This window comes from Dermacentor variabilis, chromosome 2 (genome assembly GCF_050947875.1).
Source record: "Dermacentor variabilis isolate Ectoservices chromosome 2, ASM5094787v1, whole genome shotgun sequence".
Classification (NCBI taxonomy): Eukaryota; Metazoa; Arthropoda; class Arachnida; order Ixodida; family Ixodidae; genus Dermacentor; species Dermacentor variabilis.
The window spans coordinates 163,819,879-163,845,940 of record NC_134569.1 but is presented as its reverse complement, the minus strand read 5'-3'; the positions used below and the strand labels follow the sequence as shown (position 1 = coordinate 163,845,940).

Genomic DNA, 26,062 nt, shown 5'->3' with positions numbered 1-26,062 from the left:
CATGAATCGGGTGGTGTGAAGGCTGTAGAGAAAGAAAGAACGGAGGAAGAATTTGCTGAATCATTTCGAGGAAATACCCGAACTTGGGCTCCCATCCAGGTTAGCCCGTAGCCCGTAGCGGGTAAGTGTCACAGTTGAAGAGAATCATCATCGTCTGCGGTAGTTGCTGCAGGCAGGCAGCTGCCCCCGCTCCTGCATGGTGTGGTCCCTCCCGCGGGAGACCCTCCGGGGCCGCGGGTGACGCCAGGAAAAGCGGCCAAGGGCAGCAACACCATGGCCAGCGTTGCCATCACCGTGGGCGAAGACGCACCGGTGCCCGAAGTGCGACAGGCCATGTGGGACATGCGCTGCTCGGGCACGCTTTGCGACGGCCTACTCAAGACAGCCGACGGAGGAGAGTTCGCAGTCCACAAGGTCGTCATGGCCAGCTGCAGCGAGTACTTCAGGTAGGCTCCTTTGACTGTTGGAGCACCGCCGTAGTACATCTCGTGTCTGAAGCGGTGCCTCGCGGAGTGGACCGTCTGACCGACGTACGCTTGCGGGCTATCAGTGATATCATCCTGAGACTTCAAGACAGTTCAATGGCATTTGCGATTACTCCAATCAACGGGCAAGCCTGATCATTGCTTAATGTCATGCCGGCAGGCATATATATATATATATATATATATATATATATATATATATATATATATATATATAGAGAGAGAGAGAGAGAGAGAGAAATATAGCATTTCTTTATCATTGCTCAATTACACCCGGTGCACTTTGTTGGGACAGCTTCTTGTGTCCATACCTAACTCTGTTTCCGAAAGTTTTCAAACATCTACATGAAGCACATTTATCTGCGTAGGAACCTATGGAGAGCGAGCATATACTCTATAACGCACGAAAATAACGTCAAAGATGCGACAAGGAGTTACTCTAGGAGGCGTAGACTTTAGGGACAACATAGAGCAGGGTAGCGCCAAGCAGTGGGCCCTCATCAAAAGAAATGGAGAACAGTAGTGTGGGATGGGATACCCACTGCACGTTTAACTTTATTTCATGAAGTACAACACTCCAAGTCACGTGTATGTTTCAGATATGCTGGTATGTTAAAACCCGCATCATCATACACTTGACTAGCGAAAGTGTTTCACAAACCTCGCCGAAAAGGAGAATTTGCAATGGCTACATGCAATGGCTACATAGTCACTGAAGATAACGTCTGCTCAAGAGAAACAAAGCACGAAGGCGTGTCGTATTCGAGAAGTGATGCGGCAGGATCAATATGAGTTGATCATTTCGGACGACTGTGCAGGCTGGCTAAAGCCAAGCATGTCTGTTTCCAATTTAGGAGAGCTAATCTCTTGGCAGGGCTCAAATTACTATATTTAAAGACGTACCGGGTAACTTGTAGCACGATTACCGTCTCTCCACGAAAAATCTGATTTACATACCGAAACAATCCGCGACTTTTCTTGGCATTCTTCTAGCAGATCTCTCGCGGTAGATGAATGGAACGAGCAGCTAAAGGCGCCAGGGGTCCGGGGACCCCCGACAATTCCCCCTTCCCCTTTGTATCTGTCAGTGCAAGGGGTCCGGGGACTCCGCACAATTCCCATTCCCTCCCCTTTGTATCCGTCAGTGCAAGGGAGTTGTCGCGACTCCTTTTGCTGGAGACTCCAGCAAAGCGACCTGGCTGGACGTCCTTTTGTTTTAATGTACACATCTCTAGCTGTTACACTAGGCCAGTCACCGTAAATGTCCTCCTTGCTCTCCTCAGGGCACTGTTTGGATGTCGTTTGAGCAAGACGGCCCGTAGCGAAGTGCTGGTCCCCGGAGTGTTGAAGCCGACCATGGCCATTATCGTGGAGTTCGCGTACAAGCGCATCACGTGGGTGGGCTGCGACAACGTCGAGAGCCTGCTGGAGGCTGCTGACTACCTCTGCGTCATGGGCATGGTCAAGGATTGCGGCGACTTTCTTCTCTCAATCATGACTCCCGAGAACTGCATTTCCATTCACAATGTCGCCAAGCTGTACAACTGCTTCGACCTCACCACGAAAGCTTACAAGTGAGTCATATGTCGAAGTGCGGCAATGACACCCGTTGACGGACCGGAAATGAGCTCAGTAGAATGCTTTGGCCCGGAATGTATATTTCAAAGGAAATCGCTCAGGCAGTTGTCACGAATGGCATCAAAAGCCATTAAAAGCCAACTGCAATGAACTTACATTTTGCCTAAATTAGTTTTAATATGTAAATGAGGAGTATATACTACGGAAGCAATCTTGTCAAAACTGCACTGCTCGTAATTCCCTAATTGTTTTTTTTTATTAAGAGACTTTTTATTTGTGCTTCAGCAGACGGCGCGCACTTTATGCGGTTCACAGATATGACACAAGTTCCGGTATCTATAGATCTGCGCCGAGATTTTGAGCACTCTGCAGGTGCTGCCGAATCTCAGAGGCCATGCAGGGGAGCCATGCTAGTTTACAAAGCTCGGTATCCTGCGTCATTTTCGGCGTGGCGTTCCTTGCAATTCTCATAATAAAAACGTCTATTTTACAACGTATTCCTTGTGAATCCCCTTGTACTTCAGAAGTGAAATGTTTCATGAAGATGTTGCGTGCCTACGCTATTCGAAACTGGACTTTTACGCTGGCCAAGCTTTTGTTGCAGTTGGACTTTAGGTTTCAAGTTGTCCATGGACGTCGCTAGAGCACTCACGTGTTTCGAACACTGAACCTGTACTCTTACCACCAACGTAAATTCCAGCATATTTTGGTGCTCGGTTGAGCTCTCGACACATGTTGCATCTACGCGGCGACATCATGGAACCAGAGCTCCCAAAAGTTCTCCCAAAACCCCTTACGTCGTTCTCTAAAGATTTACAAGTACACCATAATGGGAGGTTCTGAACACTACAACGTTCTTTTGAAAAAAATCACAGGAAACTGGGCAAGTTGGTTGGTAACATTACATGGTGAACTTTATTCTAGAGCTCCAGCACGTGAAAGATTTACGTATATTTCTGACGGAATTCTTCGCTTGTATTAGCGTTAGTTCACGTGTCTTGCCGCTGAGAATATGCGCCGTAATTCTACTTAAATAAAGTGAAGCAAGGGTGTAGTCGGTGCTCTTCACAGGCTATGACTTACTGAGTAAACTGTTTCAAGGAAGTTGCAGCAGCACAGAAGTGCGCTCTGTCTCAAGCGAATATCCTCGTTGCGCACGCTCCGCAGATATCTGATGCGTAACTTCATCGAAGTGTCGGAGAGAAGCGAGGAGCTGCTGCACCTGGAGATCGACGAAGTGGAAGCCATCATGTCGGACGAGAACCTGAACGTCATCAAGGAGGAGACCGTGTGGAAAGCGGTGATTCGCTGGATCGAGTTCGATCCCGAGCACAGGAAGCAGTACATCTCGCGCTTGTTCAAGTGCGTTCGCACTGGGCTCGTTGACACTGATTTCTTCATCGAGAAGGTGAAGGCGTGCAAGTACGTGGCCGAGGATGAGGCTTGCAGGTACGTGACCTGCCCATTCTGCCATTTGCAGCGGTTCTGATGTTGCTCAGCTTCGGTCTTGAACGATTATGTCCTGTACATCTAAACTCTTCAATCCTTACCTGCTATTCTGAAGGTAAGAAGGAAGTGTAGTACAGTTCAATCTAGCTTTGACAAGCAGGCTTATGCAGCACATAAAGTTTAATGTATTAGGTAGTTCGACATATCCAAACTCTCTGGCATATTTGGTTTATATTCGGTGTTTTGTTCGGGTTGGACTATGTAACCTGTCCCGCTCACTTCGTCTCCTCGCCACCCAGCAAGAAGTAGTTCGCAAACGGGCAATAATGTCAATAAAATACTTTTTCACGGATTAATTGGTTGGTTTCAGCTAAGAGCTCAGCGTATGCAAACGGACTTTTTATCTCCGCGCAGTAGTTTGATAATGATTAAGGAGGGCCTTTCGCTGGGTGACGAATTATTAAGGGACACCATCTTAACGAGCCGCGAGCACCGAGAATTCAGATGACATCAATTGTTCATGTTGAATTAATCGAAACAGCTCAAAATATTCTCGCCATCGAGCCCTAGCGGCGTTCTTGCACCGCTTCCAAGTGTGCCGCAAGTGCCACCAATACGCCTCACTCCGTGATCTAGTTGCCTCGTGGTTAGCTCAGATGGTAGAGCCACTGTCCCAGAGGGGTGTTGGTGCCGGTTTTCAACCACGGACCACACCAAGTTTCTCGTCAAATTAGAAGATTTAGTTCTGTGAAACGCCTTTGGATTTCCTAGGTGACTTCGTGCATGTGTCAGGTTGCTGACAACTTTTCTCTTTCGTCTCTCTCCCTGTCGATCGGTGTGTGTCTGCCCTACAATTTATCATGATTTGGACACCCGACCCTTCCTTTTTTTTTCGTTCCGTCTCCGTTTCCGTCACTACGGCTGCACGGAACAACCGATTATACAAAACAGCGCTGACGCAGAGGTACCTATAGAGCTGCGAGTGCGTACTGAGTTCGTCAAAAAACCTTAATTTCATTTTCTCTAATGCACCTGCAATTGTTCAGCAATGGTAGAAAGATACCATTGGTACCATGCTTCCATTGGAAGTGGTAGCATGATAACTATAATGATAATGGTAAAGGTAGCAACAATGATAGTTGCGGTAACTGTCATCTTCAATGACACACTTGTGCGCATCCTGACGCAAATGAGTCGACGAAAGGCAACGAATGTCGAAGGCAAGTGTTAGGGTCAAAGTAGAAACAAGGACTTCTTTGAAAATAGGTATTGTTGGGTTAATCGGTCCCTGACCGAAATGTTAGTACAAACGTGAGCCAGATAAGTGCATGCTTGCCCCACGTATGTAGTGCTTTCCTGTCGCAGCTTTTTGGTGAGCACGCTACTTGACTTCAAGATTCGTACCGACTGTAGCCGAGCATTACGTGAGAAGCTGTGCGGTAGCTTTACGCAGAAGATTGCTCTGGCAGCTTACGGTGCTAGGAGCAGATATTTTCCTACGAAGATGACTACTTTGAACTGTGCCACTGATGTCTGCGGGATCTGCAAGTATGCCGGTTCAGCTACCATGAAATGACGGTTATTACGTAGATCGACATACACTTTGTCCTACTAGGCTTCAAACGGCTTGTTGACTTTGCAAAATATTCAATTCCCTAAAGCACTTCGCTATATACACCAAGACAAACAACTACCATTATACATGAGGTTCGAGACTTACTTCCTTTAGTGTTGGGCTGCTAAGCATGAGGTGACGTGATCGAATCCCGGTCACGGCGGCCGCATTTCAATGGGAGCGAAATGTGAAAACACCCGTGTACTTAGATTTAGATGGACGTTAAGGAGCCCCCGATGGTCCATATTTCCGGAGTCTCTCAATACGGCGTGCCTCATACTCAGATCCTAGTTTGGCCACGTGAAACCCCATAATTTAATTAATTTAATTTAATTACTGCCTTTGTTCGTTAAGGAAACTACGAGTGCTTAGAAATTCGGGAAGATAAAACGTAACAAATATTGCAGCAAAACCTTTCGAAGCCACAAATAGAGAGATTAGATAAACCCATGTGCGTATCACGATTCCCATGGTGCCTGAAAAATCGCGTGCTATATAGCTCCCTCTGGTGATATTTGTCGGAAACTATATGGCCACGGGAACGCGTTCGCGCGTCCGCAGGCCCCTGGTGATAGAGACGCTGCGCTTCCTCTACGATCTCGACGTCATGGTTCACAACGAGGAGGTACCGACGCCCATCTTCGCCCGACCACGCATTCCGCACGATATGATGTTTGTCATAGGCGGCTGGATGTCCGGGGGCCCCACCGCCTTCACCGAGAGCTACGACACGAAGGCCGACCGATGGATTAAAGTGCGTTCGCCCGCGCGCTGCATGTGCTTGTGTGTAGTGCGTACAAGTCACATGACTGGAGCACTCACTGAAACAAAGGTGTCGGGCTAGCTATAGCGCATAGCTTCCAAAACTCCACAGCTGTGCATTCACTACTTTGACATGCTCTCAAGGCACTGCGGGTTCCCGTGTCATGATGTGCTATCGTGCGTTTTGCGAAAGAAAACGCGCCATTTCACTGTAGATAACATTTTCCGCTGCCAGTCTCGATGCACTGCGGCCGTGATAGCAACCAAAAAAGCGATAGTTGCGTTGCGGTTCTCACCTCTGCTGGCACCCTCTTTTCGTCAACGTTTCTTGTGGTCTTGCGTTTATTTCGGTATCTTGAAAAATATAGGTGAGATTTGACTTGAGCAACTAGCATATTATTTCTAGGCTGCCACACAAAGCATGGAGTGACACTGAAGCGTGACAGCACAACGCAATGTTCGTCCTTAGAGACCATTTTTCTGAATTCGCAAGTGTTGTTTTCTGCACCACACATTTGCCCAGCTAATGGCGGCAGCGGTTATCGTTAAAATGAAGACCAAGTGCTAGCTAAATATTGTTGTGCCATACTGCGAACTCCACGCGGCGACCACGAGTCGACGAGAGCTCCCACTTCTCCACGACGAATCAAGAATTCGACACGGGAGGCGACTTCAAGAAGCGCCCAGCCATCTCCGCGACGAATCAAGAATTCGACGCGGGCGAGGTTATCACCCTGCCCCGCCTGGTTCCTGCCGACAAGAACTCACCCAAACCGGTTCCTGCCGACGAGGGGTCGCCGAAGGGATTTAAGGGAGAACCGGCCCATTGTAAGAAGAGAGAGTCGCTTCCAGCCGCCCAGTCGGTCTGATGCGCTCCTACTGCTAGCTGTACACTATCATCCACTATGTGTAAATATTGTATAAAGTTTTTAGTTTCTTCTTCGTCTGCGGAAAGAGTCCGTCTTTCGTCCTCCACCACGAAGTCACAACAATATGGTGGGGTTTGTTTCTTCCGCATGGTTTCATCAGAGCCACGTCCATGCTTTACATGCCATAATACGGGCAAACTTTGCTTGTGAACTCTGTTTCATAAATAACTACGCTGTCATTAGTTTGGCAAACTGCATCGCAAGAAAGCAAGCTTAGCAATTAGGAAAAGGGTTTCTAACAAGGCTAGGCTTCTGTGATTGCCAGTAGGCAACATGACGACACCATTTTCTCTATTTGATTTTTGATTTCGTTTTCTACGCTTAACGTTTTCGCCGATGTAGAATAGCGAACCCTGGTTGACCTCCCTACCTTCAGTTTCTTTTCTCTCATGCAGATGTAAGATGGCCTTAACCAATGACATACTACCTCTACGTGTATTCACTCGCTAACATTACAACATGAACATTATTATAGGCAAGTCTAAAATCCAACATAGCGAAAATAGCTGTTGACCTCAGAAGGTGCCACCGATCTTGACAGCCGCTTTAGAATTGGTGCAGCTCAAAGCAGCGCGAAAAGCTTAATGCACCAAATCAAGGTTATGTCAGGCTAGAAACAAATATACATTCAGAGAAAATGATACACGTCGGTATGTAGGTGAGCCCGCCCACACAACCCATCGGAAACCGAGTGAGTGAGTCGTGTTTTTGTTAACTGATAACATTTTCCGCGTTTGGGCAGGTAGACATCGCCGACCCTCTCGGACCCCGCGCCTACCACAAATGCGCGGTGCTTGGCTTCGAAATCTACGTCATCGGGGGCTTCAACGGCGAGGACTACTTCAGCAGCGTGCGATGCTTCAACGCCGAGACGAAGGAGTGGCGTTCTTTGACGCCTATGCACGTCAAGAGGTGAGATTCGGATATACCTAATCGGCGGCCCGTTGTCTGGCATATATAATCTAATATAAGACAGCGAACATCATTAATCATCCGTCAGCGAAAAAGTAGAGCAGTGGCGATTCAACGATTGCTGCAAAGATTGTGTTTTGTAATTGATGGATTATATCGTAGCCATGGACAGCCCCAACTCGCTTCATTTATTGCTGCGCCAAGCTAACCCCGTTCAACTTGTTTTTTTTAGCCGTCTGATTGAAATTACCCCAGATGACCTAAACTGTCCTAAACTGCGAAGACGAACGCCAGTGCTTCGCAGCTTAAATAACTCTCGATACAGCTTTCTATTGCTTAATACGTGCTACAAAAAAGCGTTTATTTCCCGAGCGAGAAAGAAGCCCGCGAATACACGCAAAGTGCCTCGACCGGCCAGTAGCGCGGCAATATTGAGTGTATTCGCGTGCTTCTTTCCCGTTCGGTGAAACGCTTTTATGTAGCACGTATTCAACAACAGCATGCCGTATCGAAAGTTTTTCAAGTTGTTCTACAATTATTTTCCCATTGAAGCTTTTGGTCTAATTATATTCTTTGAGAAGGGATTACTTCGGACTCATTATCGAATTAGGCGACATGAGAAAACTAATTTCAATATCTCCAAGCGACGGAAACAACATTACCTTGATTCTGTGCAACTATGTGGTGTTCGCATATGTTTAAACTGGCTAAAGTTAGCTAGGACACTCTGTATATATATATATATATATATATATATATATATATATATATATATACCCCGCAGTCACGTGGGTTCGCTCCGGATGGTGCACAGCGAACGTGCTGTAGACGACGAGTTGCCGTTTTCGCGTTTTCCTGAGAGGTCGCGACAAGTTTCTCTGAGTGGAAAAGCTCTTAGCGTGTCGTCAGTAAGCTTTGAGCTTCAATATAGCCGCAATACGAAACGGCGAACGGCCCAGACGCACCGCCACACCTCTGCTCACGATCGACGTGGGAGACGAGTCAAGTCTCTACATTTTCGATGCGCAGCATACGTGCAACGTGTTATTATTGTATGCCCTTGAACTCTATTAAGGTATCACTCAGGTGACAAGAATCGGAGGCATCCCCGTGTGCCATGCGGTACCCGGCACCAGCATGCATCTCAATCCATGTATTTAGCGAAGCTCCGAGGAAACAACCTTTAGTGGCTTTCGTGCTCCTAAAATTTTCGCAGTACGACTCAAGAGTTGGTTACCTGGCATCCGGGCACTGACCTTCATGAATTAAAGAACTCTAAAATAACATGACCGGTACGGCCGTTCACACGGAGTACTCGACAAAACGACCTGGTGACAGTGGCCGCTAATGTGCAACGATCAACCCGGCACATACCATGCGTTGAAAGAATATGCGCATGCTTAGGTGTCGAGTGGTGCCGGCGCAAGGGCGCCTCGCCGACTCCGGAAGAGCTGTAGAACGAACCACTCTCAGTCGCAGCAACTTCGTTCTCTCAAGTAATAAAGCGCGCGATGCGCGGGCGTCGGCCAGGCAACTTGTCGGCGATATCAGGAAGCATGGGAGAGTCCAAGTTAACAAGCAGCGGTCGGCGCACTGTAGGCGCAGCTTTGGTTACAGAAAGAAAAAGAACGCTTCTTATGTTCTTCGTCAGCACGTACTCTTTTTCATAATACTTGGCCGGTCAACTTCCACCTTACCGTCGGTTTTGCCGGGAACCGAAAGGTCGCAGCGGAGCGTCAGAACAAGAGGACCGGCGCAGAAGGCCTCTAGAGCAGACCTCCCCGTGCCGTGCTTGCTCATCGAGCACGCGCCACCGAACTTTATTTTACACGTTTTTCGCAGCCGGCACGAAAGCGCTGGCTGAGAGCGCCGACCTCAGCGAACCCGCCTTGCGGCATCCCTAGGCGCTACAGAGCTCCCCGCCCAGACGGAACGGTGAAAAGTACGTGTCGAGAGGTAGGGATGGCGCTATATTGGTGACATGCAGATAGGTGGATACGCCGGCAACATCAGCGGGCAGCTCCTTGGGAAGCGTCTCCAGGTAGGCCGGTTTGAAGTTGTCTAACGAGGCGACCTCTTCACGACCATTCAGTAGGATGGTGGCGGACTTCAGTGTCTTGTGGAGGACAACGTGCGGCCCATCGTAATAGGGTGTAAGAGGTGTCTTACAGCGTCCCGTCTGAGAAAAACGTGCGTCAAAGACGCAAGGTCCAGATGCTCAAAAGTGCGGTGGTCAGAAGATCGAGGCAGGATGGGGCGCAGTTGCTGAGTGCAGTCCTGTAGGCGTTGTAGGTACTGGAGCGGTCAGGGGGCCGAAAGAACGAACAGACAGAGAGAGAAATAGAAGACAGGAACGAACAACTCTCAAGGAAGCCACAGGAATGCACCGTAGATGAGCTCGGCCGCTGAAGAGCCTAAGTGGTGACGGAAGACAGTGCGTAGGCCAATAAATACCATATGAAGGTGGTCGACCCAGTGTTCTCGATCCAGGCGCGCAGTGAGGACAGCCCTGAGCTGGCGATAAAGCCGCTCAGCCATGTCTTGGCACAGGGATGGTATGCCGTGGTACGGCTGTGCTTACTGCCAAGGAGACGGTTTAGGGAAGAGAACAGAGTACATTATAACTTTCGGCCGTGATAAGTTTGAATAACGTTGGGACATCCGAAGTGGGTGACCCTTGCTGAAACGAAGGCTTTGGCGACCGTTCCCGCAGTAATGTCAGGCACGGGCATGGCATGGGCAAAGATGTAGCAGTGCCGAGGCAGGGTACGCGTGAAAGTACATCAGCTGCCTCGTTGTAGGTGCCTTTGATGTGCCAGATATTCGTTGTTAACTCCGAAATATAGGCCAGCTGGCGAATTTCACGTGTGTCGTACTTGGAAGAGTTTGTACGTAAGACATACACCAGAGTGTTATGATCGGTTAGAACGTAAAATGGCTGGCCCTCCAAGATGTACCGGATGTGCTGGATGGCGGAATAGATGGCAAGGAGCTGCCGGCCAAAAACGCTGTAGCGAGTCTCGGCAGGCTGGAGCTTCCGGGAGAAGAAGCCCAGTGGGTACCAATCGGAGTCAGTTTTCTGTTGGAGAGCAACCCCGATGGCCATGTCTGAAGTATCCACCGTGATGCGAGTAGGCACGTTAGGTTTAGCGTGCATGAGAAGTACCGGATCGGTGACGGCTTGTGTAGCAGCCATGAAAGCACCTTGAGCTTCGGCAGACCAGGAAACTGCGGACGAGCAACTCTTGGTTGTGAGAGGATGTTCAGTCAGTAGGTGCAGAAGCTCAACGCAGTGCGCAATAAAGCGGCGAGAGAAATTCACTAGGCCCAGAAACTTACGCAGTTGCCGTAGGGTAGGGTGCTAGACGTGGACGTGAGAGGGCAACGGATGAATTACCAGTGCCGATATGTGGTGGTCCAAGAACTCGAATTCGGAAGACCCGACAACAAATTTCTGAGGGTCGACAATTAGGACAAATTGTTGAAGGCGCTAAAAGAGTTCCCATAGGTGACGCTCATGATCTTGCGGAGTGGGACTCGCGGCAAGGACGTCCTCGATGTAGGAAAATACCGCAGGAAGGCCACGCGTTACCTCGGCAATGAATCTTTGGAACGTTTGAGCTGAGTTGCCTACCCAAAAGAGCATGCCCACATACTTAAACAAGCCGAAATTTGTAGTAATCGCCGTCTTCGGGATATCGGTAGGCTCAACGGGGATTTGTTGGTACGCCTTTGCAAGGTCCACTAGCTTCGCCAAGAATATTGCACACTTCCAAGTTGCCCGTGGAAGCTTGGATGTGTGGAAGGGGATATCTATCATGGACCATGTGAGTTTGAGCGCCCAGTGGTCTCTGGACGGACGCTGGGCACCCGGTTTCTTCTTGGGTACCAGATGGAGAGGGGAGGCACAACTGGACGAACGGCGAATAACACCCAGCTGAAGCATGTTATCCAACTCCCATTTAGCAGTCGCCAGACCTTCCCCAAAGAGGTGGCGGGGACGAGCTGCAACGGGTGGACCACGCGTGACAATGTGGTGAGTTAGGCTGTGCCTGGGTGGCTGATTTAAATTGCTAGGCTTCGGCACCTCAGGAAGGTCTTCGGGGAATCCAGCGTACGGTTACTGGAAGACCAGCTTGCGGATGCCCGTGGGCGCGACAGCCGACAGAACTCCAGGGATAGGTAGTAGCGTCTTGCTGTCAGTCAAACGATGGCGGCGCATGCTGACGTCTAGGTGAAAATGGGCCAGTAAATCGGAGCCGAGGATGGGCTTATTGGCATGAGTTACGTTGAAGACCTATCGGAACGTGCGCCGCAGGCCAAGTTCCAGAATGAAGCACCACAGATGGTACCTGGCGATGGAGCTAGAGCTCACCGCATGGAGCGTAGGCCCAGGTGACTTAGAAAGGTTGTCGCCCTTTGAGGACGGCTGTACGCTGACTTCGGCACCCATGTCTATGAGGAAGCGCAGGCCAGAAATGCGATCCATGGCTAAAAATGGGCAGCCGGATTGTAAGGCGAGGTCAATATGCCGCCATCAGGGATCTCGCGGCGCGTTTTCCGACCAGTTGCACGGGGACTTCCACTGGTGGGCGCAGTGTTGCCAAGTAAATGATACCAGGAAATACGCGAGCTTTGAGGACTGCGCGAAGGGGGACCGTTAGGTGAAGACGAACGGCGGCTAGGATGCGAGAAGGAGTCGCGATGAGCATGAGAGGACGTCCGTAGGGCGTCGATGGAAATGGCGATGTGGTCGATACGGGACTCTGAGCGGGACATGACAGACCACTCTGGTGTTGAAGAGAGGGCGGCGACCGAAGTCGAAGTTGTGTCGTAGACTTGATGAGCAAGCTGGGCAAAGCGGTCGAGGGTCCATTCCTCTGCAGCGGCCAAGACAAAGGCGGGTGGACTGCGGCAAGCGCTGAAGGAACAGCTCCCTCAACAGCGCACCGTTCGAGTCGACGTCGCTTGGGCCCAGGAGCTGCCGCTTGCGGTTGAGCAGCCTGGAAGAGCAGCGATCTCCAAGCTCTTCGGAAGTTAGCAGGTGCTGGAGGCGCACGCTCTCAGACCGCCGTAGTGCGGTCTAAAATACTCTGCTTAAATTGCCGATATGGGGTATCGCTCAAAGGTGCAGCGATAACATCCGCCACATCTTGAGCCACGTCAGGTGATAGGTTGCAAAGTAAGTGGCAAAACCGAGAAGTCTACGATGTCGTGTGGGGCAGATCAAAAATGGCTTCGGACTGGGCGAATCAAAGCTGTGGGTTCTTGCGCTAGAATGTGGGCAGGCGGAACAAAGAGTCGCGACGTCTCGTGGGCGTGAGGTAGCCTCAGGGGGTAGGTAGCTGGGGTCCGTCTTCCCTTAGGCCAAGCGCTACAACAAAAGGACCAGCGTAGTACGCTTCTACAACAAAAGTGCGCATGGCATGCTGCCCAACTTTATTTTTCTCGTATTCATAGCCGGCATAAAGGCGCCCGCTGAGAGGTGACGATGATGGTGATGATTTCATGACATCCCCTTTGAAACGCGACGGGGACAAATAGTTACGTAGCCTGCTTGAGCTACTCAGGTATGCTATCAATGCTTTGCCCTTGTGGCATTCTAGTATACACCGCTTTAATCTTCTCTATCTACCTTGTACCGCTGCCTATACCTGTACTGGATGCGGTCGTTATCAGTCTCTTTCCTACCTAACTTAACCAATAATCTAAACGTCTCTTGCTTATCTCGACTGCTGACTGGTTGATAGTTCCGTCTACTTCAAATCCAAGTGCTTCTGGAAGCTGTACGCTACATACTGGTCTCGCTGGGTGAATTCCTTAGCATTCCATTAGGATGTGCTGAGTGAGCAGACCTTACCGTCCACGCGTTGCGGCGTCGGTGGGCGCTACAGTTTCCAAGCACGATAGTTGTACAGCAGATTTCAGCAGAATAACATTAATGTGCGCACAATGACTTAGTTTCAACACTCACACTAGTTAACCGACACGAATACGCACCTTTGACTCATATTGCCAGGTTGATCATGGGTTCTTCGCCGTGCGCTCACCGAAAAAAAGTATTCTGAATATACATGCGGCGAAACCGAGGACGTGAAGTCTTTTCTGTCAATCCAAAACCAACGCTTGTTTGCAACCGCAGCGGTGAAGTCCATGGAGTCGCCGCGGCTGTAGATGCCCTTAACATTCGCTTCCGAAGGTTACGTTTGCAGCACAATACAGTATAGTGGTAGTTGAGCCATCTGAAATAGCAAGAATCGCGCACTAAGGACGTTAGAATAGCAGTAATTTTCAATAATACTACTACTTTACCTATCTGCGCGTGCCAGTGCGAGAAGGAAAGTGACGCGGTGGCTCTGGTTCGGGGCTACGTCCCTCCTCGCTGATAAAGTGGTCTCAGGTGCGGTTATGACATATCTTTTACATAGTTACAAAGTAGTAAGCTTTAGGATTCGTTACTTTTTTAATTGCAATTTTCAGCGAATTATTTCAAGAAGACAAATTGAAAGCCTGAATAAAAATTTCTGCTTTCAGCAGCCTGCACATGTTAATATTTTTGATTTTCTTCACTATGAAACAAACTTCATCAAATTATGCCGAGAAAAACGATCTCTTCCTTCCAATGTATTCATACAGCAGTTTCTCAGGTAAAGTTTTCTTGTAGGACTTCTTAAATCTTACTTTAAGACGCCATAAGACGATCGCGAATTGTTAGCAAGCTGAAAGAGTACAATTGAAATTTAGGTGTAAGATTATTTAACACAGGCGTGAGGCTGTGGGGAAACAAATATATATTTCATTTTTCTACTTTCTCATTCAGTTGTTCTTGTCAATTTGTCTTGCGAATAATTTCGCTTGGAGATGAAACCTCCTTATGACATCCTTGTCCTAGTCCACTATCAAATTAATGCATAAGAACCCACTGTCTTCGAGGAAATGACGGCAGCTGTTAACAATCACACTACGCTGCCTCCACAAAGTACGTGGGTACCTTTAATCGTGTTTTTTGGTTCAGACGCGCGCCGCAAAAGCACGAATGTGTTTGCGTTTTTAGCGGCGAACCTTAGGACTTTTCTCACTTTGACATCATGTGGAAGGAACGACGGCGAGTGTATCGCAAGGATACACTCGCCGTCACAAGTGTCTCAAGGATACACAATACACAAGTGTCTTAATAAGTGGCGTTTACAGTTTTTAGCAACTTAGCAATGAATTTTGCGTGCCAAGAAATACTGACATTCTTGCAGCGCGAATTTTTCGTCACGCAAGGCGAGCTTTTTCTCCTAAATGCCTAATACTAAGTGATTCATATAATACCGAAGCGAAACGAGAATACTCCTTAAAAAAACTAGTCTCCTACATACATCTTTTCATAGGGTATTTGAGCGTGGACTTCCATGCACTGCATCGATAACCCGCATGGTATTTCTGGTGGTGTACCGATATCGGATCGCTGTGCGTATTTCACAGGCACCGCGCAATTCTACCCATTACTCTATGGATGTAATACTTCCGGCGCATGTTTGGGGGTAGCAAGGTCTGTCGAAACAAGACAAAAACCATTATTTCTTAGAAGCCGAAACTTGCGCGACTCTGTCTAGGTGCTACGTCAGCGTAGCCGTATTGGACGACATCATCTACGCCATGGGCGGATACGACGGTCGGCACAGGCAGAACACAGCCGAGAGGTTTGACCGCAGCACAAACCAGGTACGGTAGCCGCCTTTAACACCTTTCCACCCACGCCTGAGTGACACTATCCTAACTGCGATCTAAATTTTGATCACGCTTTCATTTTTACGCAAGATTCCAAAGCAACCATCGTCATATATACGGACACGGAATGTCAAAGGATTTACAACGCGATTTCATTGGTGTGGCCATTTCATTGCGATAACAATTATATGGACACTCCAGGTGAATTTTGTCACTCACCGTGATGTCTAGTATGGATATTTCAGTATCTTACATAAATGATGTAATATTGAAACGCCAAAGTGGCCGTGATCAGTATTTATGGTCTTGCATATATCTAATAATTTTGGAGAATGCCCCTGCGGCCATCTGTCGAACTTCGCCGCAAGTCACCCGCATAACTTACTGGATAGCCTATTTAAGAACGATGTTGCAGAAGGTCGCTCAAAGTTCAGCAACTTTCAGTTAGCAACAGCGAGAAGTGCGTCCTTCTAATAACACACTTATTTACGGCACCTTTATTGCGATAGAAATTATATGAACACTCCAGGCGCATTTCTGCCGCCGTCGCCGTGCTGTTCAGTATAGAGCCCAATGGCAAATAACTTGAAAGCGAACTTGGTTGAATAGAGAGTCTAGGTGCGTGGAGGGTCCAAAGCTTCGTGCGCGCTGTGTTCTCGGCGCTTAGCTCGCGTTGAAGCGAGAGGCAGCACAAAGCTAAATTCACTCGGTGCTGCTGCCACACTTCCTCACTCCAGCGTTCTTACAGCGACTTTCGGCGGCCACCGAGTGAGATGTGTTCATGTTTGCATGGGCGCGTGTGACACCAAGCTTGTTAATTTAGTTAGTGTGATAATGTTTACAAGTTTATACGGCCGATGATATCCTTACTTCATTCCTTACTTCCTAAGGATTAATATCCTTACTTCGTATAGCTAACTCTTCACTAACTTGCAATCTCTTTTCAGGCGAAGCTGCGACTTTTTCGTAGCTTACCTGCTGCGTTAATGAGTATTTGGTTCCTGACTAAAGCACCGCTATAACGCAGCAATGACGTTACGACTAAGCGCCGTTATTACGCATGTTCTAAAAGGGCGTACCCTCTCGACGTCGTTAAATGAAAGTTGTTGGCTTTCAGGCGGCCTTATGAAATGTAACTTTCTTAAATGCTGCCCACTGAGTAACACTGGCGCGCTGTAGTGTAGTTCAGCACATAGCCGAAGGGGCTATGTCCAGGATTACAAACATCATTGAAATATTCCTCAAATTCTTTAACAATTGCAGCACGCAAAGAAGAGTCATGAAGCATCCCATCTTATTTTATATCTTGGCAGATAATTAAAAATTGCAAAACAATATTAGGGCCAATAACGTGAAAGTGATGTAATTCGAATGACGCCAGCGCCAGTGCTCTCCACATGCAGCCTGTTGCAGACACGATCTTCAACGGCGCGCTAAAGTTTCGAAGGGTGCCGCTTCAGCTCTTTATGCCGATGGAAATCGGCGCATGGAAACTCACTGAATAGGCCCGATGAAGTTGCCTGATTGAATGCTTTCAGTGCGGCAGGAATTATACCGTCGCTAGGAGCGCATTCCCGCCGTCGTTGCCGCCGCAGCTCGTGTCATGCTGGCCTGCTCCCGGCGCATGAGCGGATCGCGCGCGGGAGAGGGTCTCTATACATATACGCGTTGTGAGTTTGACTGCGAAAACGACGAAGCGAAGTGGACGCACCGTTAACGCTGCGTTCAATCGCCCCGGCAGTGGAGTGAGGCCAGCGTTTTGCGCTCGGCTTTAGACAGGAACGTTGCGCGCACGCGCACTGTAAGCATGTTGCTGCTGAGCGGCTGAGTGTATGATCTCGCGTGCACAAAAAAAAAAAAAAGAGACAGAGGGCCGTCAAGCTAGCCTATCCACTTTTTCACTAGGCGCTGAGTAATGGGCTCGTCTCTTGAAGCGTCGAGATGTCGCGCCTGCATCGCCACTGGCGGCGCTAATGACTGCAGCGCCTTCTCCTAGCTAGGTTCCGCGTAGGGGGAGCCAACGTGGGCGCAGGAGGAGTAATGCCCCTAAATAAAATTACAGCGTTTTGAAACGCCTGGTATATGGGCCAAGGCGCCGTAACATCTGCCAAGAAAAGCAGGAGTAGCCTCGCGTGCTGCGTCGTGCGAACATTCACCGGCGTATTAACGCGACGGCGTTAAGGGCCCCGTGTCGCAGAAAAATCCGCTGTCGACTTCCGGCGTCCGGCGTCGATCGTCTTGTAAGCGAGAAGTGATTCCAAACCGCGCATACCGAACCACGCAACCAGGTGTGCGGCAGAGGCGTTACTGAACTATTTAAATTTCTGAAAGCAGAATGCGTCAGACAAAATTGTAAAGTACGATTTACCACAACCCACGGACACGGTAGCGTCGGATTGTAGTTCGAGCATACGAGAAAACACAATTCTGTTGCGCGGAAACTGAAACGCAAACCGGCCGTTTTCTAGCGTTTATACCATTCGCAGAGCGGCGCCCCCCGCTTGGTATCTTGCACCAACACCATCCAGATGGCGCTCGCCTCCGCGCATGCGCGGCCCACGCAAGAGACCGCGTTTCTACCAGAAAGCTCGCCTTCGTGCATAGCGCTGGCCGCCGGCGTTTCCCGGTAGGCATTAGGGTTACATAAGCTGCAGTTGCCGGGAAGCGTGAGAACAGGTCAGGGATCCTTAAATGCTATCGGCGTTCCCCTCTTAAAGTCGAAGCTTAAGCGTCCTCTAAATTTTTATTATAGAACACTGTGCCAAGGCGATCAAGCGCAACCATGAACCATGACGTCGCTGTCACGCCTCTTTTCCAGACCAGAGTGGCCTTTCTTTTGCTTCTTAGAAAAGTAGTGTATAGTGCACTAATACCGCTCGAGTCATTTTTGTCTTTAGTGTCCGTTTAAGGGCGCGAATACTCAGCCGTCTGTGCAAACGCATGCTGCTGACTCGCAGTGGACCATGATCACGCCCATGCATATGCAACGAAGCGACGCGTGCGCTGCTACTCTAGGCGGCTACGTATACGTAACCGGCGGCTTCAGCGGCCGCGAGTGTCTCAACTCGGCCGAGAGGTACGACCCGCGCTCGGGTCAGTGGTCCATCATCTCGCCCATGCGGTTCCGACGCAGCGGCGTCGGCTGCGTTGGATTCCACGACTGCATTTACGCCGTGGGCGGCTTTAACGGATCGGCGAGGCTCTGCTCGGCCGAGAAGTACAACCCGGAGACCAACATCTGGACGACGCTGCCCAACATGAACACGCCGAGAAGCAACTTCGCTGTGACGGTGAGCGCGCAGAATTGCAGGTTTCGTCACAACGTAAGCATTCAGCTTACTTTGTGACGACGTTTTGATCTCATAGAGCAGCCGCATGTACTCCTTCACAATGAATTGTGCGGGGTGCGTATGGTGGTGACCTCGATAAAATGATAAGTCGTCAAACGGTTCGCGTTTCTGAGCTGTTTCGTTTTCTATGTGCCTAGGGTTGAGCCCATGGCCACACTTCCCAACACGCAGCGAATCGCTCGGACGTTTCGGTAGCGCGTCACCTTCGTTCCTCTCCGACATTGCGATGACATCTATCGAATTCGTGGTGCAAAACACTCGCGAGTCGTATCCGAAATTGCGGCCTACTCCTCTAGGGTCTCGGCCCTCGGCACGACAATGCTTCACTCGGTGATCTCGGCGTAGGCCATACTCTTATTAACAGCAGCCATTGGCGATGTGAACGCTTGTTAATGATGTCGGCGAAAGTACCCTCCACCAGGAACAGCTGTCGCCCGCGCTGAGGGGAACTCAGTCGAAACGCGGAGTGGCGATCCCGACAACTGGTCAGCACATTCCAGCCCTGTTCACACCGGCGGCGATCTTCCCTATGCAGGGGCGCACTCACCCCCGCTCTCCGCGATACCGAGGTGGGCGATGTGATTTCGGCAACATCTCCTGTTTGCGGAGCTCGGCTGCCCCTCCTGTAAAACGCTCCCGAATCAATAGTTCATTCAGTATGATCTTTTACCAATAACGCAGAGTTATCGCCCAAGCACTCCGTACAGATGGTTGACCAGCGAGGCTGAAACGTGCGGCCCCGGTGTTTATCACTGGGTAAATCCTGACGGTTCATTAAAGTCTTTCTCGATTATTGGTCGATTGCCGGCTACGTCTTTGCATTTTTTAATGAAGTTACAGACACGTTCGGCTGCAACGGAGAGAACGACGTCAGTGACGATATGCTCGTAGTCCACCGTTGTCGCTTGCGTTCGATGTCTAGGGTTTGCTCGGCGGCGTGGTTAGCAGCATCCGCCCGCCATTGACACTTGCGACTCTTCAATATTAGATCTGTCCGTCACGTAAGGCAATGAATGGCTCATACCTCCTTAGGCAATGGCTGATACCCCCGTAAAGGCGGCCTCCCCATTACGACGACAGAAGTGAAATTCTACGCAGCAATGATGAGTTGCAGCGGCACCAGCTGTGGAAGATGACGACGACTAACGTGGGAGCAGTGGCACCAGCGTGTTCCCGTGGTTGCGCCGAGGGGCGCCAATGAACTAGCTGTAGAAGAAGACGACGACGCTCGAGCCATTGCTGATGATGATAGTTTTCTCTACACAGGCGCGGACAGACTGATTTTCGTTTCGGCCAGCCATGTAAACCTTCGTTTTAAAAGTACGCAGCAGGCGCTTCTATTTAGCGTTACGTGTTGCCCCCTGTTGTAATCGCACCGCTGGCGCGAGTTGTTGGGAACTCGGCGCTGACGCCCGTTGTTGCACCTGGGTCGCAAGCCCCAAGGGTAGCGTTGGCCTGGCGGCCTGGGGTACAACTGGAAGCATCCGAAGGTCCCAGCAAAGCATGAGTCGACTGGTAACAACAAAACAACTTGTTTATTCTAACATCGCAAAGAGTTGGCGGTCAGGTCGACCGAAGTAGAGAGACGGGAGAGCACGTTACTCAACAGAAGAAATCGGAGCCCTTTTTGGCGTCCGGGGGCAGCTGCTTTTATACTCTCGCAGTTGAGGGCAAGAAGGAACCCCTCTATAGACGAGCACGTGACTGTGCCGCTCGGGCACAATGGGATAAGGTGGCTCATACGTCGTGTCGGCGCCGCTGGGGCACAATGGGAAGAGAAGGTGGACGCATCCGTCGTGTCGGCGCCTGTCAGACCCCCTCGCTTCACAGTTGTTGGGAGCTCCTCTCCCCGGCTGCCGCGCTTCGACAAGCGTGGGCACCAACATGCACATACACACACACACACGCACATGAAGACACGTGGCATTGGAACATGCCTGGACGCGCTTGGCGGGGAGGCGTAGCGGCGGCGCCGAACAGGCCAAAATGTCTGCCGCTTTGTTGCAGCCGCGCCGGCTAAACCGCGCGTCGTAGGCGAAACGTAACACCCCTAGGCAAATCTTTTACACTATATTTCGTGGCAAGAGTCCTTCAATGTGGTGCGAAAACACATTCCGCACGGGAGAAACTGATCTGGGGACTTTGTACAGGAAGGTTGAACAGACTGTTAACGGAAAGTGTCATGAAATGAAGAAGAATAGGAGACCACGTCAGATGTTCCTTTTTTTGGTATGTTTTACGCTGTATAACCTACTTACTAGCTGAGAGTTTGCAGGTATCGCTGCGTAATTCTTCCGTTTTATTTTTCGATGTTCATAATTTTCTGAGACGCAGCCAAATGTATTTTGTCTACAGCACATGCCTCTTAACTCGAGATAGACACACACGGCGCTGTCAGCACCGTGTATGTCCCATCCTCTATTCGGTTGTCCGGTGTACGTCTCTAGCGGTGTTTTTTAAACGTTATGGAAAACCACCAACTCGCCCAATCTGCCATTCTTCTTAAGTTGTAACACACTTCGGAAATACTATAGTCCGTGTCATGCATAGCGGGCGACACTACGAAGTCTAGACTTCTCTCACCGTTAGCATTCGCGAGCAAAAAGTAGTGGGCAACGTGTGAAGGAAACATATTAAGTACGCAGCGTGAAATTCGACACAAAGTTATTTCTCGGTCTTCTACGTCGCAAAATGTGACTTGTTTAATACACGAATGGCTTCGGAGATCTAAATCTACTTGCGACCTTAACGAGCGGAGTAACGCGTTCACAACTACTGCGTCAAACACTTGCCTTTGCTTCGTGTTGTCGACAAATTCGACTTCGCCCTGCCATATGCTAGCCGCCTGGTTAGCTCAGATGGTAGAGCGGCTGCCCCGGGAAGGCGGTGGTGTCGGGTTCGATTCCCGGACCAGGAGGAATTTTTTTCAACTGTGACGCTTTTCTTTCGAGGAACCCGTATGGGTTTCCTTTGTAGCAATTGCTACGAACGGGTGGATGTCGGATTTTCCCTTTATTCATTACTTCTCTCCACCTTGCGGGTTTCCGCAGAACTACTACGTCTAACTTCGGCCTCTTCGAGTAGACCAGCTCATGATCTAGAATTGTGCTATCGGCCACAGGAATTCTTAAAAATGTTTTGGAAGTGTTCGCTGAAACATCCTGTACCTGAACCATAATGAATGTGTTGTACCGGCGGTACAAAACAAATGTCCAAGGACAAAAGTTTATATGGAGGCTTCATTAAAACATTTAGTGATGGTGGAATAAAAGCCATCTTTAGGACCCCATGTAGAGCTGACTTTGAGCATTATAGAAATCAGGGAAATATTGATTTTGCTCAAAATTTAAGGCCGAACATTCCGAATCCTCGATGTATTTCGGTGGTCGCAGGATGCCGCTTCCATTGGTGCGTTCCTTCACGGAAGGAAATGCCATCGATCTCTGAGGGCTTATGGACTTCACGTCGCGCAGTCAATGCATATAAGTAGTCAAGAAGTTGATAAAGATGATAAGGAGTGATGAGGGGTTATATGGGCCTCATCACGGTTGATAATGCTTCGACTCCGATGCATAAGTTGTGATGGAGCGATAAGGGCTTATGCTAGCTGGAAAATTTATGATAAGGCTAATAAAGAAACGATGAGGGTTGATAAGTGCCAGATCAAGTATGATATCGTTGATAAGGCCTGCTAAGGATTGACAAGGATTGTATCCATTGTTATAAGGTTAAAACGACCGATAAATGTCGATTAGAGTTGATAACAGTCGGATCAAGCGCGATAAGATTGATCATCATCATCATCATCATCATCATCATCATCATCATCATCAGCCTGGTTACGCCCATTTCAGGGCAAAGGCCTCTCCCATACTTCTCCAACTACCCCGGTCATGTACTAATTGTGGCCATGTTGTCCCTGCAAACTTCTTCATCTCATCCGCCCACCTAACTTTCTGCCGCCCTCTGCTACGCTTCCCATCCCTTGGAATCCATTCTGTAACTCTTAATGACCATCGGTTATTTTCCCTCCTCATTACGTGTCCTGCCCATGCCCCCATTTCTTTTTCTTGATTTCAACTAAGATGTCATTAACTCGCGCTTTTTCCCTCACCCAATCTGCTCTTTTCTTATCCCTCAACGTTACACCGATAAATGCTGATGAGTGCTTATACTGGTCAGATCAAGTTTGAAAATATTGATAATGACACCGCGTTTCTTGGGGATGAGCAAGTGTACAATGCTTACGACTACTCCAGTGGAGTTTCTCCATATTTTTCTTTACAAATTATGTTCTCGTTGTATCACTGCGCTTTAACGAAATAATCTGGGACTCACGTACACATAATATTAATTATAATATAGTAACTTTAAGACAGACTGACAGTGTTCTCTGTTTTGTGTCTAGGCATTGCTAGTGAAAGGGAAATTACACCGGTATAGACTTGTCTTCGTTTCTGGATTTGGTTTGTATTTTATAAAGAGGAACTATTTTTATTTTAGAACAACCGTTCTTTAATCTCAGGAGTCGCACGTGTCGCTTTTGCGAACACATCTGTTTGTCGATCTGTATCTGCTCTTTCAAGGAATGCAATGCTAAAGGCCTCGTTTTCGTTATGGTATAACTGGGAAGACGGCCGTTACAGGTCTCGTAGTCACCTCTGCAAGACTTCGTCTCTTCCAGTTAAACATAAATAAATTAATATAAGTCGCTTGCTTATTCCGGTTTCTTTTTGGTTTACCATGTTATGTCAATGTTTGGATTCTTTTTTGCGAGCTACCATACTATGTGGGATGATGGACATCGTGTAATGAATCGTATGGCTTCTCTAATTTAGCTGATCGGGAGAATGAGAAAAATCGACTACATGCCTCGTGGAACGCGTAAAAATAGACAGAAAACGATTATGTATAGTCATGATTTCTGATAATCACAATTAATCCTGAGACGTTCAAGTTATGACACACATTACACTTAAAATGTCTCCCGTTTTCCCAAAATATAAACTCGATGTAACGGAGTGGTTTTTCGGAACGCTGGGAGATATAGCAGGTAACGATCGTATAGCGCTTTCGAATTCTTCGGCAAGTGATGCTTTTTTGCAAAGCTGCAGCTCTTGAAGCTTTGGCCACGCATCACGAATAAAATGCCCTTCGAATGTCAGTTATGTGGCTCGTCGGATTGCTTTAGAACAATGGGTAATCTTCCCGCGTGGCTCGTAAAAGGCGCTAGTAAAGCTCTGAAACTTAGTGCTGTATTATTGAATCACTCTACAAGTGTTTTGGTGTGCATGCTGCTTTTAACCAACACAGTTCCAACAATCACTACTAGTCACCCATAACATGTTCCATATTATCTCCGAATATGGATTTTACGCTACCTTTGGGAGCAATCTTAGTTAATACGGTACGATGGCAGCATCAGAGTGTCGTATCGAGAGTGTATCGTATCAACCACAAACGGCGACGTCCAGTTCTCAGTTAATTCATCCTGCACTCATGTTTTCGCGCTTTAACTGCCTCAAACAGCACGCGCTAACGCCTTTCAACTCTTCTGCGTTGCAGGTCATCGACAACCTGGTGTTCGCCATCGGCGGCTTCAACGGCGAGAGCACCACCAACCTCGCCGAGTGCTACGACCCGACCACGGACCAGTGGTACGAGGCCACCGACATGAACGAGTCCCGCTCGGCGCTCGCTGCTTGCGTCATTTCCGGCCTGCCCAACATCCGCGACTACGTCCACCAGCGCCGCGACAACCTGATGGAAGAGAAGCGACAGAAGATGCTCGAGATCCTGAAACAGCGCTCCCGCCTTCGCTCGCGGGAGAACGACTAGACCGCCGCCCATGGGGACACCTCCCGCGCCGGGCATTCGCACCGGAGACCGTGACGTTTAGGCTCCGATAAGTGCAAAATGAATGGTTGCAGACGCGCAGGTTGTAGCCTGCCGTGATATTTCGTGCTGGCAGCGTCGCGATAATGCCGCCGCTGCGTCCCGGGAAAGGTGGCAGTGAAATTTAGGCATGTGTCGCCCATATTGTGGAACGGTGGCATTTAACGTCAAACCCGTTGTCGCAGCGTGGTTCGTTTGTTTAGCGTTAATCGTGGCGAAAGAAGAGCTGTATTACGTGCACGTCGCCACTTGAACGCCTGGCATGGAAGTGCAAGTGCCTGTCGTGCAACCATGTGCAAATTTTGTATCGGGCGTGACGCTCAGGACATCGACGCCTGTCGTTGTTTTCAGCGTGATATGTGCAGAGAGCTATACGCGAACGATTGCGACGTGCGCGCAAACCTTGGTTTCCCCAAGCTGTTGTCCTGAATTCTGTGATTCTTACGCTCCTTTTGAGAAATTATGCGGCCTTATAGTAAGCTACAGGTTTTGGATGTATCGCACGCGGCACCATCCGCCACCAGTACGCGTAGCTTTAAATTATACTAATCATGCATTGCGTTGATGAGCAGCAAACATTCCGAAGAATTCAATTCGTCGCATGGTGTTTTTTGGGCATTGGCCGATAACAGCGCTGTTCTCCGAAAAGTTTTTAAATCAGAAATAACTGTCCTTGTACCACTCCCTCGCAGCTAAATGACTACATGTGAAGTGCGCCGTTTGCGTCATGTTTGTGGTCTTTGATCTTATTGGTGGGTTGCGAAATTGTTTTAGCAAATGACGCGCTGCCGGCACAGCCTAGTGCTGCGCTGTAGTGTTGCTTGTGCAGCCGATACACTGAGCTTGCATGCATGAAACAAAATGAAGGGATAAGCTAAGTTAATAAATTTGTCCGATGCTCAAGCCCGGCACCCCTCGTTGAAAGCGCCGATGGGGCGGCATGCCAGTTGTCGCGGCGCCATTAATGATTGACAGCGGGACGACGAATTTTCCATCTCTAGCCGCAATTTGTGCGGTGGCTAATCAGGCGCTGGCAGTTCGTGAAGGCAAAAATATAGAAAAATGAGCCGCCCAATAAAAATCCATTTTTAGAAAATAAAAATAAATTACCACCCAAGCACTCCGTACGGATAGTTAACAACTAATGGTGCTGAAACGTGCGGCCCCGGTGTTTATCATTGGTTTAATCTCGACGGTTCATTAAACAACGGCTAGGTAGGCTGCCGGACTCTCGGTACTCGGTTGCTGCTTGCGCTCGGCTGCACGAGCCTGTTCATGTGCCCGGGCTGCAGCATCATCCCGGCGTAGACGAGGTCGTTCCCGGTTCTGCTCGCGGTGTTGCTCATCGAAAGCTGCCTGCTCCTCATGAGA

The 26,062-nt window shown here is 49.1% G+C and overlaps 1 protein-coding gene across 1 annotated transcript; it reads left to right on the top strand.

The window, feature by feature from the left end:
- The first annotated feature begins 273 nt into the window (after positions 1-273).
- On the top strand, positions 274-24,634 carry LOC142570529 (kelch-like protein 10). The gene is made up of 8 exons (XM_075678903.1): positions 274-446; positions 1,769-2,059; positions 3,231-3,512; positions 5,689-5,881; positions 7,561-7,730; positions 15,332-15,440; positions 18,404-18,736; positions 24,362-24,634. The coding sequence occupies exons 1-8, from the start codon at positions 274-276 to the stop codon at positions 24,632-24,634; spliced, it is 1,824 nt and encodes a 607-aa protein (XP_075535018.1).
- Positions 24,635-26,062: the final 1,428 nt, after the last annotated feature.